Source organism: Pollicipes pollicipes, unplaced genomic scaffold, assembly GCF_011947565.3.
Source record: "Pollicipes pollicipes isolate AB1234 unplaced genomic scaffold, Ppol_2.1 Scaffold_7262;HRSCAF=8765_pilon_pilon_pilon, whole genome shotgun sequence".
Lineage (NCBI taxonomy): Eukaryota > Metazoa > Arthropoda > Thecostraca > Pollicipedomorpha > Pollicipedidae > Pollicipes > Pollicipes pollicipes.
The window spans coordinates 8,211,979-8,225,775 of record NW_023597055.1 but is presented as its reverse complement, the minus strand read 5'-3'; the positions used below and the strand labels follow the sequence as shown (position 1 = coordinate 8,225,775).

The 13,797-nt window shown below is 53.8% G+C and overlaps 1 protein-coding gene across 1 annotated transcript; it reads left to right on the top strand.

The window, feature by feature from the left end:
* Positions 1-3,998: 3,998 nt before the first annotated feature.
* On the top strand, positions 3,999-13,362 carry LOC119114001 (T-complex protein 1 subunit zeta-like). The gene is given in 13 exon segments (XM_037238236.1): positions 3,999-4,215; positions 5,966-6,029; positions 6,365-6,499; positions 6,873-7,046; positions 7,668-7,758; positions 8,131-8,254; positions 8,783-8,943; positions 10,308-10,486; positions 10,913-11,011; positions 11,553-11,603; positions 11,605-11,769; positions 12,451-12,593; positions 13,132-13,362. Coding segments are annotated over 13 exon segments (1,596 nt in total). The 5' UTR covers positions 3,999-4,078; the 3' UTR covers positions 13,205-13,362.
* Positions 13,363-13,797: the final 435 nt, after the last annotated feature.

The following is a 13,797-nucleotide window of genomic DNA, read 5'->3' as shown; positions in this document are numbered from 1 at the left end:
ACCAATGCTGTTTAAATGTTATACATTTCCCTACTTCCGGTTCATTTCCGTTTTTCCCGTCGTAGATGACTTTGCTGTCCAAATAAGACTTAATGCAACGGGACACGACTGTCTGAGGCTATAAATCCGACACGCTTGAACAGAACGAAACCACCATACTCTGACCCGGCAAAGAATGGACTGCCGCACTGACAAAGGTGTGGGTTATTGTGTGCGGGCGTCCCGCGTACACACGTTAAAAAAACACGGATCTGGCAGTTTTGGGGCATTTTGCAGGCTTTATGTGAGATCTCAGCAGACCATGCACATAACGCCATGAAGCCAAGTGCATGATGTAGGCGCATGCGCCGTCTACAAACCACCCATGCCGCCGATCACTGTCCGATCCGTAGTGACGTCAGCAATCGATTGTGAAGGGACCAATGTCGCGTTTGTCGAAGCCGATCTCGAAAGCATCACACTGTTGTCCAAACGGAGAGAGGTAGACGAGAAATGGTAATGGCCCGAAGCGGGAACCGCCGCCAATTTTTGAAATTTCGTCGGAAAAATCCCAGCCTGTTCGCCGGCCTGCTGCTGGCCATGACTTGGCTATAGAGACACGTGTTTCTGCTGAAGATCCTCCGCGCAGCAGATGTATTCCACGGGAGCGTGACTTCGCATTGAGCAGCCGAGGACCGAAACAACACGACGCAGAAATAATACGGCTGATACAACAGCATGCAGCCGTACTGCCACACAGATGCGCACAGCACACCTGAACACAAATCGCCCAGGTGTGCAGAAGGCCATGCGCAGTAGACGAAATGGAGAAACTTTCCAATAGTCATACGTATTGCCTGATATTTCAAAATGAGTGTCCCACCTTTGAAGCAAAGTTCGAAAACATGATCTGGTGAACTATCAGGAACTGTAATCAATATGAATAGCACTGGGGAGCGAAACTGCATTTCTGAAGGGATGGTACGTGGAAACAATTCAATTTCTTTTCGGGTCCAAATTGGACGGTTAGCACTTCAGATCAGCAATATACTTCTTCCTTTTTTAGTGAGTCTGACCTGAGTCTGACCTGATTATCTGACCTGATTTGTGGGCACTTTTTAAAAGTTCATCACCACAAAGATGTCAACGGGCATCTTATTTCGGCTGTAATGTAGTTCTACAACTTTATTTCCAATACAAAATTTTACAACATTGTATGTTGAAACGCTGTGATCATCTATTGGTCATATGGTTTGTAGTATTTTCCATTTTTTGTATAGTATTTTCATATGGTTTGTCATGCGTGCATATTTCTGACGCCCTGGACGATTCAAACGCACGCAAGACAGTGTTCACCATTGCGAAGTTCATGATCATTTAGGATTATTGCTGGATTTTGCCCACGGTATGTAAACGCGAATGCAGACTTTCAAAGTGTTAAAACAACCCTGTTCAACATACGGTGGTTTGCTTTTATATTTCGGTCTAAAAAGTCATTACAGGCCTGCATAGTCATGGGCATCTCTGAGGCTGCTGACATCTTCGTAACGGTGATGCATGAAACCATTAGATCCAACCTTTTAGCCATCGGCTCTAGTTTTCCAGCCGTGCTGTCTGCTCCAGCCAGCTGTGCTTGCCGTCCAGCCGTGGTCACCTCACTGCATCGTTCAAATGCATATGCGAGTTCACATCCTCAGGCTATTTAGTGTCGTGTGCAGACGTCGCAATCACGTGACTTCACCGCCGGTCGGAGGAGGGTCGTATTGGCAGAGACGATGCCAAGATCCTGATGGTCTGCCTCGCCATGGGGTGTCAAAAACAGCTTATCGATAAAGCAGACGTCATGTCGATAAAGCAGACGTCAGAAAGTTTCACCGGTTGAGTGACATGAAACTGGCGTCCTCGCTGATGCGCTTCCAATGCATGTTTAATTGTTGTCCAAATCGCAGTTTAACGCCCTCTAGAGTCCAAAATAAGCCGTACTTAGTCATAAGTGTTTCAACCGCAGCCCCTGTACGTTTTGAACGCTTTAAGATATCAGTGCGTGCGTTGAGAAAGAACCCCGAGCGTATGCTTCACCTGTGCGATTTTCAGATCGTAATAAGTGTGGCGTAGCCTTCAGAGAACCACGAAGTGGCACTGAAATGTGTTGGAGGAACTTGAAAAGTAAAGGTAGAAGCTCTGTGTTTCGTGTTGCTGTAGCTGTTAATTTGACCAGAGGACATCCTTATCATTGTTAAAAAGTACGCCAAGTCTAATCTTTTGAATGGCTCATATTGAAAGACTTTCGGAATCATTATTTCGCGACGGTCCTTCTCTCGCGCACGGCACCAGCTGTCTGGTGTTCCCTGTGGCGGCTACCGTCGTTCGGTTTTACGAAAACTGCAACCCTGGCCATCGCTGTTCTTGTGCCTGAGATTGCGAACGTGCAAGGTCTAAAACTGTTTATGTTATTAGTATCACTAGTCTATTCTTCAGAATAATGAACGTTTTCAGGTGAGCATGAGCTGGCCTTTTTCATTTCAGACCTCATTTCGATCCACTCCATTCAGCACTGCTGAGACCCTGAGACACCTTACGTTTCCGGGCAAGGGGCCCGTGGGAAGAACACTAAGAGGCACATAAGCATTACCGGTCCAGGGCTGAAGGGCCAGCCCGTCCCAGGGTGGGATGCATTCCGGCTGCTATTCTGGCGACACGGGGTCCCCTGGTGGATCCAGAGGCTCTCAGAGAGATACGCCATATCATCTTGAACTTCATGAACATATGCTGAAGGGGACTGTAAGCAGTGATGCGGATGAACCAGGGCTATATGAAAAGACAGAATGGGGCCTCTGAGACTAGAGGAACCTAGGGTTTGCTCCTAAGTAGCTCCATTCACCGTACATGATGAGCTAAAATGCTGCCACCTACGATATGAAGCAATTTTGGCCAGTGCGGTTTAAGGAGGACGGCAGGTAAACCAAGTAAATCGGCATGCATGTTGAAGGTAGCACGAAAATAAGCTTAACACAAATTAAATCTGAAAAATGGGTAGGGAATTAACGTTGCATCCCCCCAACACCCACCTTGAAAAGTATGTGGAAGGGGGAGGGGGGGGGGGGGGGGGGCACGGCTCCCTAGTCCCAATGGGTGGCTGTGGAGACATATGTCTTCCCTACTTTTACACACACGGATTTTGGTCCTTTCCGATGCTGCCCGTAGAATGCCCGTTTTTTCCACGTTCATCAATTAAAAACGTCATTTTCTTGTCAGACTGTCTCATTTAAACTACATTTTGACCCCTCCAAACCTGATTTGTTCGCTCAATCTCGAAGGTGTAATTACATTGTCGGGTTTTCCGGTTGTGCCACTAATCATCGATCCCGAGTAGACTATCATGCTCGTCGGAACCTACAGATTAGGAGGGCACGTGCATAAACTGCCTGTAGTCCTGGGCTCAACGTCCTCTCGGACTCGGTTTTTTTCCGTTTTAATTGATCATTTGCAGCGTTTCATTGCCATAGGAGCTCGCCACTAAATAAATCCCAAAATGAATCGTCGTAAACCGTATTCAACTAAATACGGTTTGCTATTTTCCCCACTACCCAGGGCCAACATTTGTGGTCATTGGTTTGTCTCTCCCGATCGATTCCTTATTTTCGTGTTTTTTCATAAATGGGTCTCAGATACTATCGCGCTCGCGCCCGGTGGGCGACGTCCCGAGGTAACTCAACACCTGGGTCGAGAACCTTCCAAAATCCGAGTGCACATTCTGCTCATTCTTCCTTCTCTTTATCTTACACAAATACGGCGCCACAGTTTTCATTTACTGAAGAGGAAACAAAAATGTGCTAGAAATGTATAAGTAAAACTTGAACTTCTGTAGTGGTTTTCTCAATAACACCCTGGCATATGACGTCATTAAATAAAATTTTGGTCCCACATGCCACCCTCTTAACAGGAGCCACCACTATTGTCTCGTGCGGACAAGCGGCACCTCGTGCGTTATCGTAAGGGCGTAGCACGTTTTGCCGGTCTGCGTTGCGTGGACGCTGGCGGTTTGCGATCTCTTGGGTAAAGCATTTGTGATATAACTTAGGTTCGATCCTAGTAAGTCATGGCTGCGATCACAACACTGAATCCGAAAGCTGAAGTTGCCCGCGCGGCCCAGGCTCTTGCCATAAATATTTCGGCAGCGAAAGGCATTCAAGATGTTCTCAAGACCAACTTGGGACCTAAAGGCACCATGAAGATGTAAGTTGTTTCTTTTGAAACCCAAGCAAGTTCTAAGAGACCTGATTAGTGGTCCACATATTAAGTTTGGTTGTGAAATGGTCAACTGCTTGGGCGATCCGGGATTTCCATTTGCATGATTTTCTGCCAGGATTGTGATGGTATGCCCCAAGGTGATTTTTATTTCACTGTGTGTGCAATTTTACTATGGCACAGATGGTTGTGAGCTGAAATAGATGGTAGAGGGAATCCTCTTGTACCACAAATGCTGTGGCTTTAGTGAAGATCCACTGCCTTTCAGAATCTAGCTATTTGTTTAAAATGGCTATATAATACTTTACTATATAATGCTTCTTTGTACATGATGCACCAATCAGTATCAGAAAACAGTGGAATTACATCATCTTACCCTTGAGAATGACATAAATATGAAGTAATGCCAGCTAAAGCTTTAAACTATGGCTCTGGTTTATTATTAATAAGCAAGGTAGTTGATCAAGGGCAGAGCCATCATGGCATCAGCAAGAAAAGGGTAGCAGTAGGAGTGCAGTTAAAAGTGGAAGTAGCAGTATGGATAGAGGTAGGGAAAGTTAGGTGACATCCAGGGACATGCTCAATGTCCAGGGACCAGCCTGAAAACCAATGAACAGCAAATCCAGAGACATCGTCAGCATTAGTAGGATAGTGGCATCATTTGCTATATTGATGTGCAAGAAAACCAATCCCATGTTGTCATTTTGTGCTGTGTGTGGTGTGGCTGTGGTGGTTCGTTGCTAATATCATTCTGCTGTCGCCATGGAATAGTTTGTGGAAGTAAGGCATGGTGTGCTGAGGCAGGAGCATGTGGGTGGTAAAAAACATTTCAGTAATTCTTATTGCAAATTTTGTCCCTAGGTTCTTGCTCCTAAACAACCATTTCATTTGGGCATTTTGTATTTGTGGACTTAGACCTCCCCAGCATTAAGTTTCCTGCTGTTGACCGGAACTCCATAATGCAGAATTTGGCCCTTATGGGATGCTAGCTCTTTAAAGTGGTAGAAACTCAGCATTTTCCTAAAAGGAATTGTGAATGGAATGTCCTTAAAATTCAAAGGAAATAAAAGTAAGTGTCAAAGCTTGCTTCTCAAAATGTCTTCACTCATGTGATTTGGCCATGTGATGTGGCCCCTTGAACAGCTGCAGCATGGTGTACAAAAATAGCAACACACTCAGCTCGCAGCCTCCTGCATGGGTCACTGGTCAGGGTATGGATGCCCTGCGAGGCAAGTGTCACACCCTAAATTATTTCGTGGGTTGTTTTGCTGGGTTAACATCCACATTGAAACAAGGATTGGCCAATGGGTTCATCATACCCATCCCAAAACAGAAAGGCTTGAAATAAATATAAGTTGCATGCATCAAAACTGATTGGTTTTGCATGCTCATATTCATAAAATTAGTGGAAAGGCTGTTGTGCAGCAATTCTGTTGTTTCCTCAGGTGAGTAAATTGCAGGCATTCATTGTCATTTGGCCATAGTTCAACAAAATAACCAAAAAGATTATGATAGATTAATTACAGAATTGTAGTTTTTTTTTACAAAAAAAACAGACTTACCAGTGTTGATTGCAATCCTTAGTAACCTTTTTGTGATACAACCAAGTGGAAGATAACTTGTCAAACTGTAATTAAAGCTCTGTATGATGAAGTCACTTATTCAAAGATGCGGTAAGCTGCAGCAGCTTGAATGACAGCAAGTTGTACAGTGGTAGTGACTGGTGGGTTTGTTGCAGGCTTGTTTCTGGTGCAGGTGACATCAAAATCACCAAAGATGGCAATGTGCTTCTGCATGAGATGGTAAGTCATGTTCTTCCCAGATTGGGTTGTTTATGCCAGAGCCCATAAGTGGTGCATATGTATGTGAATATATATATATATATATATATATATATATATATATATATATATATATATATATGTATGTATGTATGTATATTGATGATACCCATGCTGTGTTTGCATAACCTGGTATGATTTGAAAGCAATGTATGCCATATTCTGGGTACTGTACCACCTTGCTTCAATGAGGTTGCACTGCCAGCATGTGTCAAGCTGCCTGTGGTGCTGTGTGCGCCCTCCCCTCCCCTCCCCGCCCACGCCGCCTGACCGCTCGTGCTCTCCGGCGTCGGCAGCAAATCCAGCACCCGACGGCGTCGCTGATAGCGCGCGCCTCGACGGCGCAGGACGACATCACCGGCGACGGCACCACCTCCACAGTGCTGCTGATCGGCGAGCTGCTCAAGCAGGCCGACCTCTACGTGTCCGAGGTGGGGCTGGCGTCTGCGTGGCCTCGACGTGGCGCCGGCGGTTCGGTGTGGCAAAGCCTCCCGCGCTGCCGTTGTGTCGACCCGGTGGTGTCGTGCTATTGACGTGTGATGTTCAGGATTTCTCGCCGGGTGGGTCATCTGCAGGATGTGTCCATCAGCCAGTGATGGACACATCCTGCACTAAGCCTTCCATCAGTGATGGAAGGCTTAGTGTTTGTGGCAGTCACTCAGTCAGAGCTAATGTTATTCAGTATACCATTTGGATGGAGAAGTTCCTTCCTGTAAGGCAGTCCACTGTGGCAGGGTCTCCCGACGTATACCGACGTCATGTACAGTAGCAAGGTGTGCCTCTTCACATGGTGTGTCGCGACAGGGTCTCCACCCACGAGTGGTGACGGAGGGCTTCGAGCTGGCCAAGAAGAAGACGCTGGAGGTGCTGAATGAGGTGAAGCTGACGCAGCCGGCCTCGCGCGAGGTGCTCATCAGCGTGGCGCGCAGCAGCCTCATGACCAAGATCCACCACGAGTCGGCCGCCCATCTCACTGAGGTAGTCACGGAGGCACAGGCAGTGCCGCCGGCTCGCGCAGGGGCTCTGCACACATCGCAGAGACAGCCGACACGAGCGCGTGTCGTCGGCGCGTCTCACGGAGGAGCTTCCGGAGCATGGCCGGTCTGAACGCAGTCCACTGGGGTGCCCAGCACAGGCCTGGTCGGGCCAACGCAGCCCGCAGTGACGTGCTGTGCGGTAGCCTCTGCTGGCGGCGCGGCCATAACTCGCATAGGTGCCCCCCCCCCCCCCCCCCACGTGGCGCGGTAGCGTCAGCACAGCTGGCTGAGGGAACGGCGCACACCCCGCCCCGGCGGCACACGGTCCCCGCTGTACGCTGCCGGTCCTTTGTATTCATAACGGACGTCATTTGTCAGCAATCCTATAGCGCCACCCGCGTGTGTATGTCGGGGTGCGGTGTCGGCTAGCGCTCCGCCGGTGGTTAAGTTCCGCCTTAGTGCACGTGACGGGTGGTACCGCTAATGGCCCTGACGGTCAGCGGCGCCGCGAAATGATCGCCCGGGGATGTGGCATCACTCGGCGACCATTTCGGCGATGTCCTGGCGTGTAGTGTGGCGCCGCGCCGCTGGCGCGTGCTGACACCCGCCGGCGCGCCGGCAGATCTGCGTGGACGCCGTGCTGAGCATCAGGCCCAGCTCGGGCCCGGTGGACCTGCACATGGTGGAGCTGATGGAGATGCAGCACCGCTCAGGTTAGTTCCCCTCGCCGTGCCGTGCCGAGGTCAGCCCCCTTCCCGTGCCGAGGTCAGACCTCTGCCGAGGTCAGCCCCCCCTCCTCGTGCCGAGGTCAGCCCCCCTCCCCGTGCTGAGGTCAGCCCCCCTCCCCCCGTGCCGAGGTCAGCCCCCCTCCCCGTGCCGAGGTCAGCCCCCCTCCCCACCGCCGTGTCGAGGTCAGCCCCCCGCCGAGGTCGGCCCCCCTCCCCGTGCTGAGGTCAGCCCCGTGCCGAAGTGAGCCCCCCCGCCCGTGGGAGGACGTTCTCAATTTATGGCAACATTCTCAGAGAGCGATGGCATCGTGATGGACCACAACAGAGCGTTCTCACAGTGTATCGTAACGTTCTCAGAGAGCGACAGTGCGCTGGTGCGTGGCATCGTGATGGACCATGGCGCGCGCCACCCGGACATGCCGAAGCGCGTGCAGAACGCATACATCCTCACCTGCAACGTCAGCATGGAGTATGAGAAGACGTGAGTGATCCGGGCGTGCGCCGGCCGGGTTGGCGGGGGGGGGGGGGGGGGGGTCGGTGTGGTCTGTTTGCCGTTATCTTCCGGTCGGGATCTGTGGCCATGCGGGCATTATAAGTGGCCTGAAGTCTGCGGAGCAGTATATGTCAACTATGGTATGGGGTGAGGAGAGAACGTCCGGTATGTGTCTGACGGCTAATCTAGAAACACCAATGTCATTGATAACTTGCACTCGGCTTGCTTCTGGGGGATGGGCGTATCTTGGACGTGATGTGTGAAGCCCAACAGCGTGCGTGACCCAGCGATGCATGCGACTCAGTAACGTGTGTGACCCAGTAACCACGGGTCTCCCATTGGCCCGAGCAGTGTCACGTTGCTGCTGTCCGTTCCCCCGCGCCCTGTGTGCGGGGCTGTCGCCGTGCCGCGGCGCTGGGCGTGACCCGGCGCGCTGGGGCGGCGTCGCGCGGCTCCGTGTAGCGGCACGCTGAGCTGACCTCGCTCCCCCCCCCCCCCCCCGCCGCCCGCCGACAGCGAGGTCAACTCGGGCTTCTTCTACAAGACGGCTGAGGAGCGCGAGAAGCTGGTGCGGGCAGAGCGCGAGTTCATCGACAACCGCGTGCGCAAGGTGATCGCCCTGAAGAAGCAGCTGTGCGACGGCACCGACAAGAACTTCGTCGTCATCAACCAGAAGGGTGAGGCTCTGCGGACGGGGATCCGTCCCTCTTACCCTTCATCCTGCTTCATCCTGCGTCCGCGCAACACGTTGCTTGTCCAGGACAGGCTGCATGCGTCACCCACGAGTGGGCCGAGCGCCCCGCGGGAAGGGCAACCCTGACCGGGTATCCAGCGCGCATGCGCGGGTTAAAACTCGGCGGTTGGCCCCCCGGGCGCATGCAAGCCTGCCCCACCATTTACCATTTTCGTTCATTTCATAGCCCTGAAATGATTATTTCTGGTCGAAAGGCCTCGAATCCAAAAACAAACAAAGAAAAAAAACCAACAAGTGCTGGGGACGGGCATGGTGGTTGTCTGGTGGGTGGGTGGAGAGAGAGAGAGAGAGAGAGAGAGAGAGGAGAGAGAGAGAGAGAGAGAGAGAGAGAGAGGAGAGAGAGATGAGAGAGAGGAGCCAGAGAGAGAGAGGAGAGAGGAGAGAGAGAGGGAGGAGAGGGAGAGGGAGAGGGAGAGGGAGAGGGAGAGGGAGAGGGAGAGGAGAGGGAGAGGGAGAGGAGGGAGAGGGAGAGGGAGAGGGAGAGGGAGGGAGAGGGAGAGGGAGAGGGGGAGAGGAGAGGGGAGAGGAGAGGGAGAGGGATGAGGGGAGAGGGAGAGGGATGAGGGAGAGGGAGAGAGGGAGAGGGAGAGGGAGAGGGAGAGGGAGAGGGAGAGGGAGAGGGAGAGGGAGAGGGAGAGGGAGAGGGAGAGGGAGAGAGGAGAGGGAGAAGGGAGAGGGAGAGGGGGAGAGAGAGGGGGAGAGAGAGGGAGAGAGGGAGAGGACGGTCACCAGGCCCGGATGTGTGCTGTCCGTGGTGCACGTGGAAGAGTGTGGTCGTGGGCTGGGCGGAATGGCTCCCTTAGTGCGGATCTGGACATGACGGAGGTGAGCGGATTGTGATGTGCCGCTCGCACCACCTGCCAAGGCGACCTCGTTCTCGGTGACCGTCGCTGGTGCTGATTTGGCAGCTGCAGCTGCGTGCGTTGATTGTGGCTCATGGTGCGGAAGTCACGAGACCGCCTCCGCCTCCTGCTGTGCTCCTGGTCTGGTCCAGCGTACTGTTGCCACATAGTACTGATGTTACCTCCTCCGACTGGTGCCGACGGGATGGCGGCTGCCTGTCCAGTTGTTCTTGTGTGTGGTGACGCTAATTTCCCTGATCTGACCTGACCAGACCTGATGTGATCTGACCTAAGCTGCCAGCGGGTATTGATCCTGCGCCGCTGCTCGCCGGCTCCGATACGACCTGACCTGCCCACGAGAGGCGGTGCTGTCTCACCGGGCCCGCGGAGCCTGACCTGACCTGACCTGAGCTGACCTGAGCTGACCGGACCCGGCTGTCGCCAGGCATCGACCCCGTGTCGCTGGACATGCTGGCCCGCGAGGGTATCGTGGCGCTGCGCCGCGCCAAGCGCCGCAACATGGAGCGGCTGGCGCTGGCGTGCGGCGGTGCCGCCATGAACTCCCTGGACGACCTGACCGAAGACTGCCTCGGATACGCCGGGCTCGTCTACGAGCACGTGCTGGTCAGTCAGAGGCCGGCCGGCGGCCGCGCGTCGCCCCGCTGAGGGGTCCGGTGGTGCTGGAGCGAGGTCGGTGTGCGTGCTTGGCATGGTTCTGTCCCCACGCTGCGGGCGCGGGGTGATGGCCGAGTGGCTAACGTGGCGGGATCTCTCGTCCCGTGTTCGGTTCTCGGTTGACGCCCTAGTCTTGTGGTGATAATGTGGCTCCCGTAGTCGGGGGCGCTCAGTAAGCTGACGTTGGTAAAATGCGTGGCGTTCCTTCGATAAAAGATGAAAGGAATTTGAAACAGCGTCGGCAGGTCCTTCAATAGGGAATAACTGCGGAGGCTGCATCAGTCGCGGTCACTTCTGTGGCTGTCCACATCCCTGGACCGGCGTGCCTCTGCGTGTACTCGTCGCTGACCCGTGGCTTGATGGTGTGTGAAACAGGGCGAGCAGAAGTTCACGTTCGTGGAGGAGTGCCGCAACCCGCAGTCGGTCACCATCCTGATCAAGGCGCCTAACAAGTACACCCTGGACCAGTTCAAGGTAGGCTGGACTTGAGGATTGACCTGCATCTTATATGATCGGTACAGGTCAAGTTATTATGCTGCACCAAGCATAATAGCTTGTGTTGCCGCTTGTGTTTGTCGCCGTACGAGGGGCGAGACAGCTCGCCTAGAATACCGTCATGTGGTGGTTTGCGGCGTTTTAGAGGCGGGAATTATTTTTGTTTTGTTTTTCTAGAGATGACCTTGGGTTCCTGTCGTAGTGGAAGTTTATGTCGATTTCGATACTTGTCTCAATGAAGTGTGCACATCAGCTCTTGAGTTGAGGCTGCTTTTGGACATAACTTTATGGCAATTTGTTGCCTTAATATGCTGCATTGAGCGCCGTCCAGCTCCAAAGTCGCCGAAGGACTATGACTCCCCGAGCCTCCTCAGCCGCTGCCGCTTGGTGCCGCCTGTGCCCCATCCTCCACCGCATCCGACGCCTGACCCCAGCCCCCCCCCCCCCCCCCGGCCCACGACCTCGCCCTCCGACCCACGCCTGTGGACTGACCCTCGCTCCCGACGCCTGCCCCGCCCAGGACGCCATCCGGGACGGGCTGCGCGCCATCAAGAACGCGCTGGACGACGGCCGCCGTGGTGCCGGGCGCCGGCGCGTTCGAAGTGGCGGCGCACGCGGCGCTCATGCGCTACCGCCAGGAGGTGCGCGGCCGCGCGCGGCTCGGCGTGCAGGCGTTCGCCGACGCCCTGCTCGTCATCCCCAAGACGCTGGCCGTCAACGCCGGCTACGACGCGCAGGTGAGCGGCGGCAGGTGGCCGCTGCTGGTGCGCTGGTGCGGGGCGGACGGCTTTTGTGAACGTGGTGGGAGGGTCACGTGGGATGCGTTCAGTCCAAAGGTTTGGGTATGCTGAAATCATTTCTGTCTGGTTTAGCGGTTTCTTTGACCTGGAGTAATTTTATTTCGCGGCGCTGATTTGAGTTTGAAAGTTTGCTGAACAATGTAACTATTGCGCCTTTACCGTTTTGGTTTGGGTCACCGCAATGAAATGTTATGGCCTTAAATGCGGCCGTGATGCTTAAACGTGAAAGTTACGCCAGACTTTCATACAGACCATATGAATGGCAAATCCTAACACGGTACGCAGCTTATAAACGAGCCGCTGGCCGAGGCGCTTTGCGTAGCCGGACACTGGACTACATGCTACATGGAAGTGGACCGGGCGTGACATATTCGTTAATTCTTCTGCGTCGTTTATTGTGTCGTGTCTTTGCTAATTTCGTCAACGAAGCTGAGATGCAGCTGTGGGTTGCTCGGGGTCCTGTGGTACCCCTTGCTGGGGAACTATCATCTCTTACGGTCAGGGTGGAGCGGTGTTCTTGTTGGGTCAGACACCTGTGGGCCGGTGGGACGGCCGGTACCCCCCCCCCCCCTTTCCCTCCCCCGGTGCTCGAGCTGACCGCCGGCCGGCGGCGCGCAGGACACCATCGTGAAGCTGCAGGAGGAGTACGCGTCGGCCGGCGTGCCCGTCGGCCTGGACATCGGCAGCGGCGAGGCGCTGGTGCCGGCCGACGCCGGCATCCTTGACAACTTCTGCGTCAAACACCAGATGATCAACTCCTGGTGAGTGCGGCGGCGGCCGAGGACCGCCCGGGGGAGGTGTGGTGAAGGCACGGGCCGCCGCGCCGTGCTGGGAGGCGCTTAGCCGGGCCACTGAGATACGGTCCGTGAATGCTGGTCAGTTCATATAACGTGTTTAGCCATTTCCCGTGAATTTTGCAAGTACTAGGGTCGTCTATGTGTGAGGATGTGGTCGGCCATGTATGGGCAGGAATGTTGCGTTTGCTGTTGCAAATGCCTAAAAGGCTTAATTTTATCAGGGTGGGTTTGCAGATGTTATACCCCTGCAGCAGTAGCCCAGAGCCATTTTTTGTCTGAATATCCAGCAGGTGCCAAATGTTACTGCAGGCCATATACAATATGGGGAATTGCAGGAGGATCTAGAAGTCAGTATGTGACCATAACTGACTGTACAATGCCTGTGCTGTGACTGCCAATTGAGGCTGGTCCTGTGTCCATAGCACTGTGCATGCTTGTAATTGACAGCGCCTGGCTGTGTTCTGACTGTGTTCTGGAGCTGACTGCTCATGTGTGTTCGCAGTGCGGTGATCGCCGGCAACCTGCTGCTGGTGGACGAGATTATGCGAGCTGGTCTCTCCTCTCTCAAGGGCTGATCGGCCACGCCCGCCCCGGCCTGGCCCGCCGCCGCCGCCGCCGCTGGCGTCGTTGACGCGTACACTGCCGGCCACTCCCGTGTTCCACGCGCTTGCGATTCCTTTAACATGTCATGTGGTTCGTTGATCGCACTTCACAATACAGAGCTGCTAACTGATGTGTGTTTCTGCTGCGAGACGAGAGAACGGTGAGGTGAACGGTGGTAGACCCGCAAGTCGGGAGGCGGACATCAGGTGACGTGCTTTGTTGCAGGGGGGAGGGGTCGTGAACAAATTTAGACATTTTGAGAGCGATGAAGCCAGACGATTAACCAGACGCCAATCGCCATGCGCTAGCAACTGGAAATGTCTAACAGGGACATGAGCCACTTGAGTGCAGTACGACACGGCACGGCCCAGCTCGCTGCACTTTTGCCTGTTGCTCCGCTGCAGTGTCGCCACGAACAATATGGTGACCTCACATTAGCCTCTTCTGGAAGGGGCGCGGTGGTGATTGGTTCCTTTTTTGTAGCTATTCACCGGTAGCAAGGAAAAGTAGGTGGACGAACAGATTAGGATCGGGCGGTTGGTCTCGCCAAATCCTGCGCTCTTGT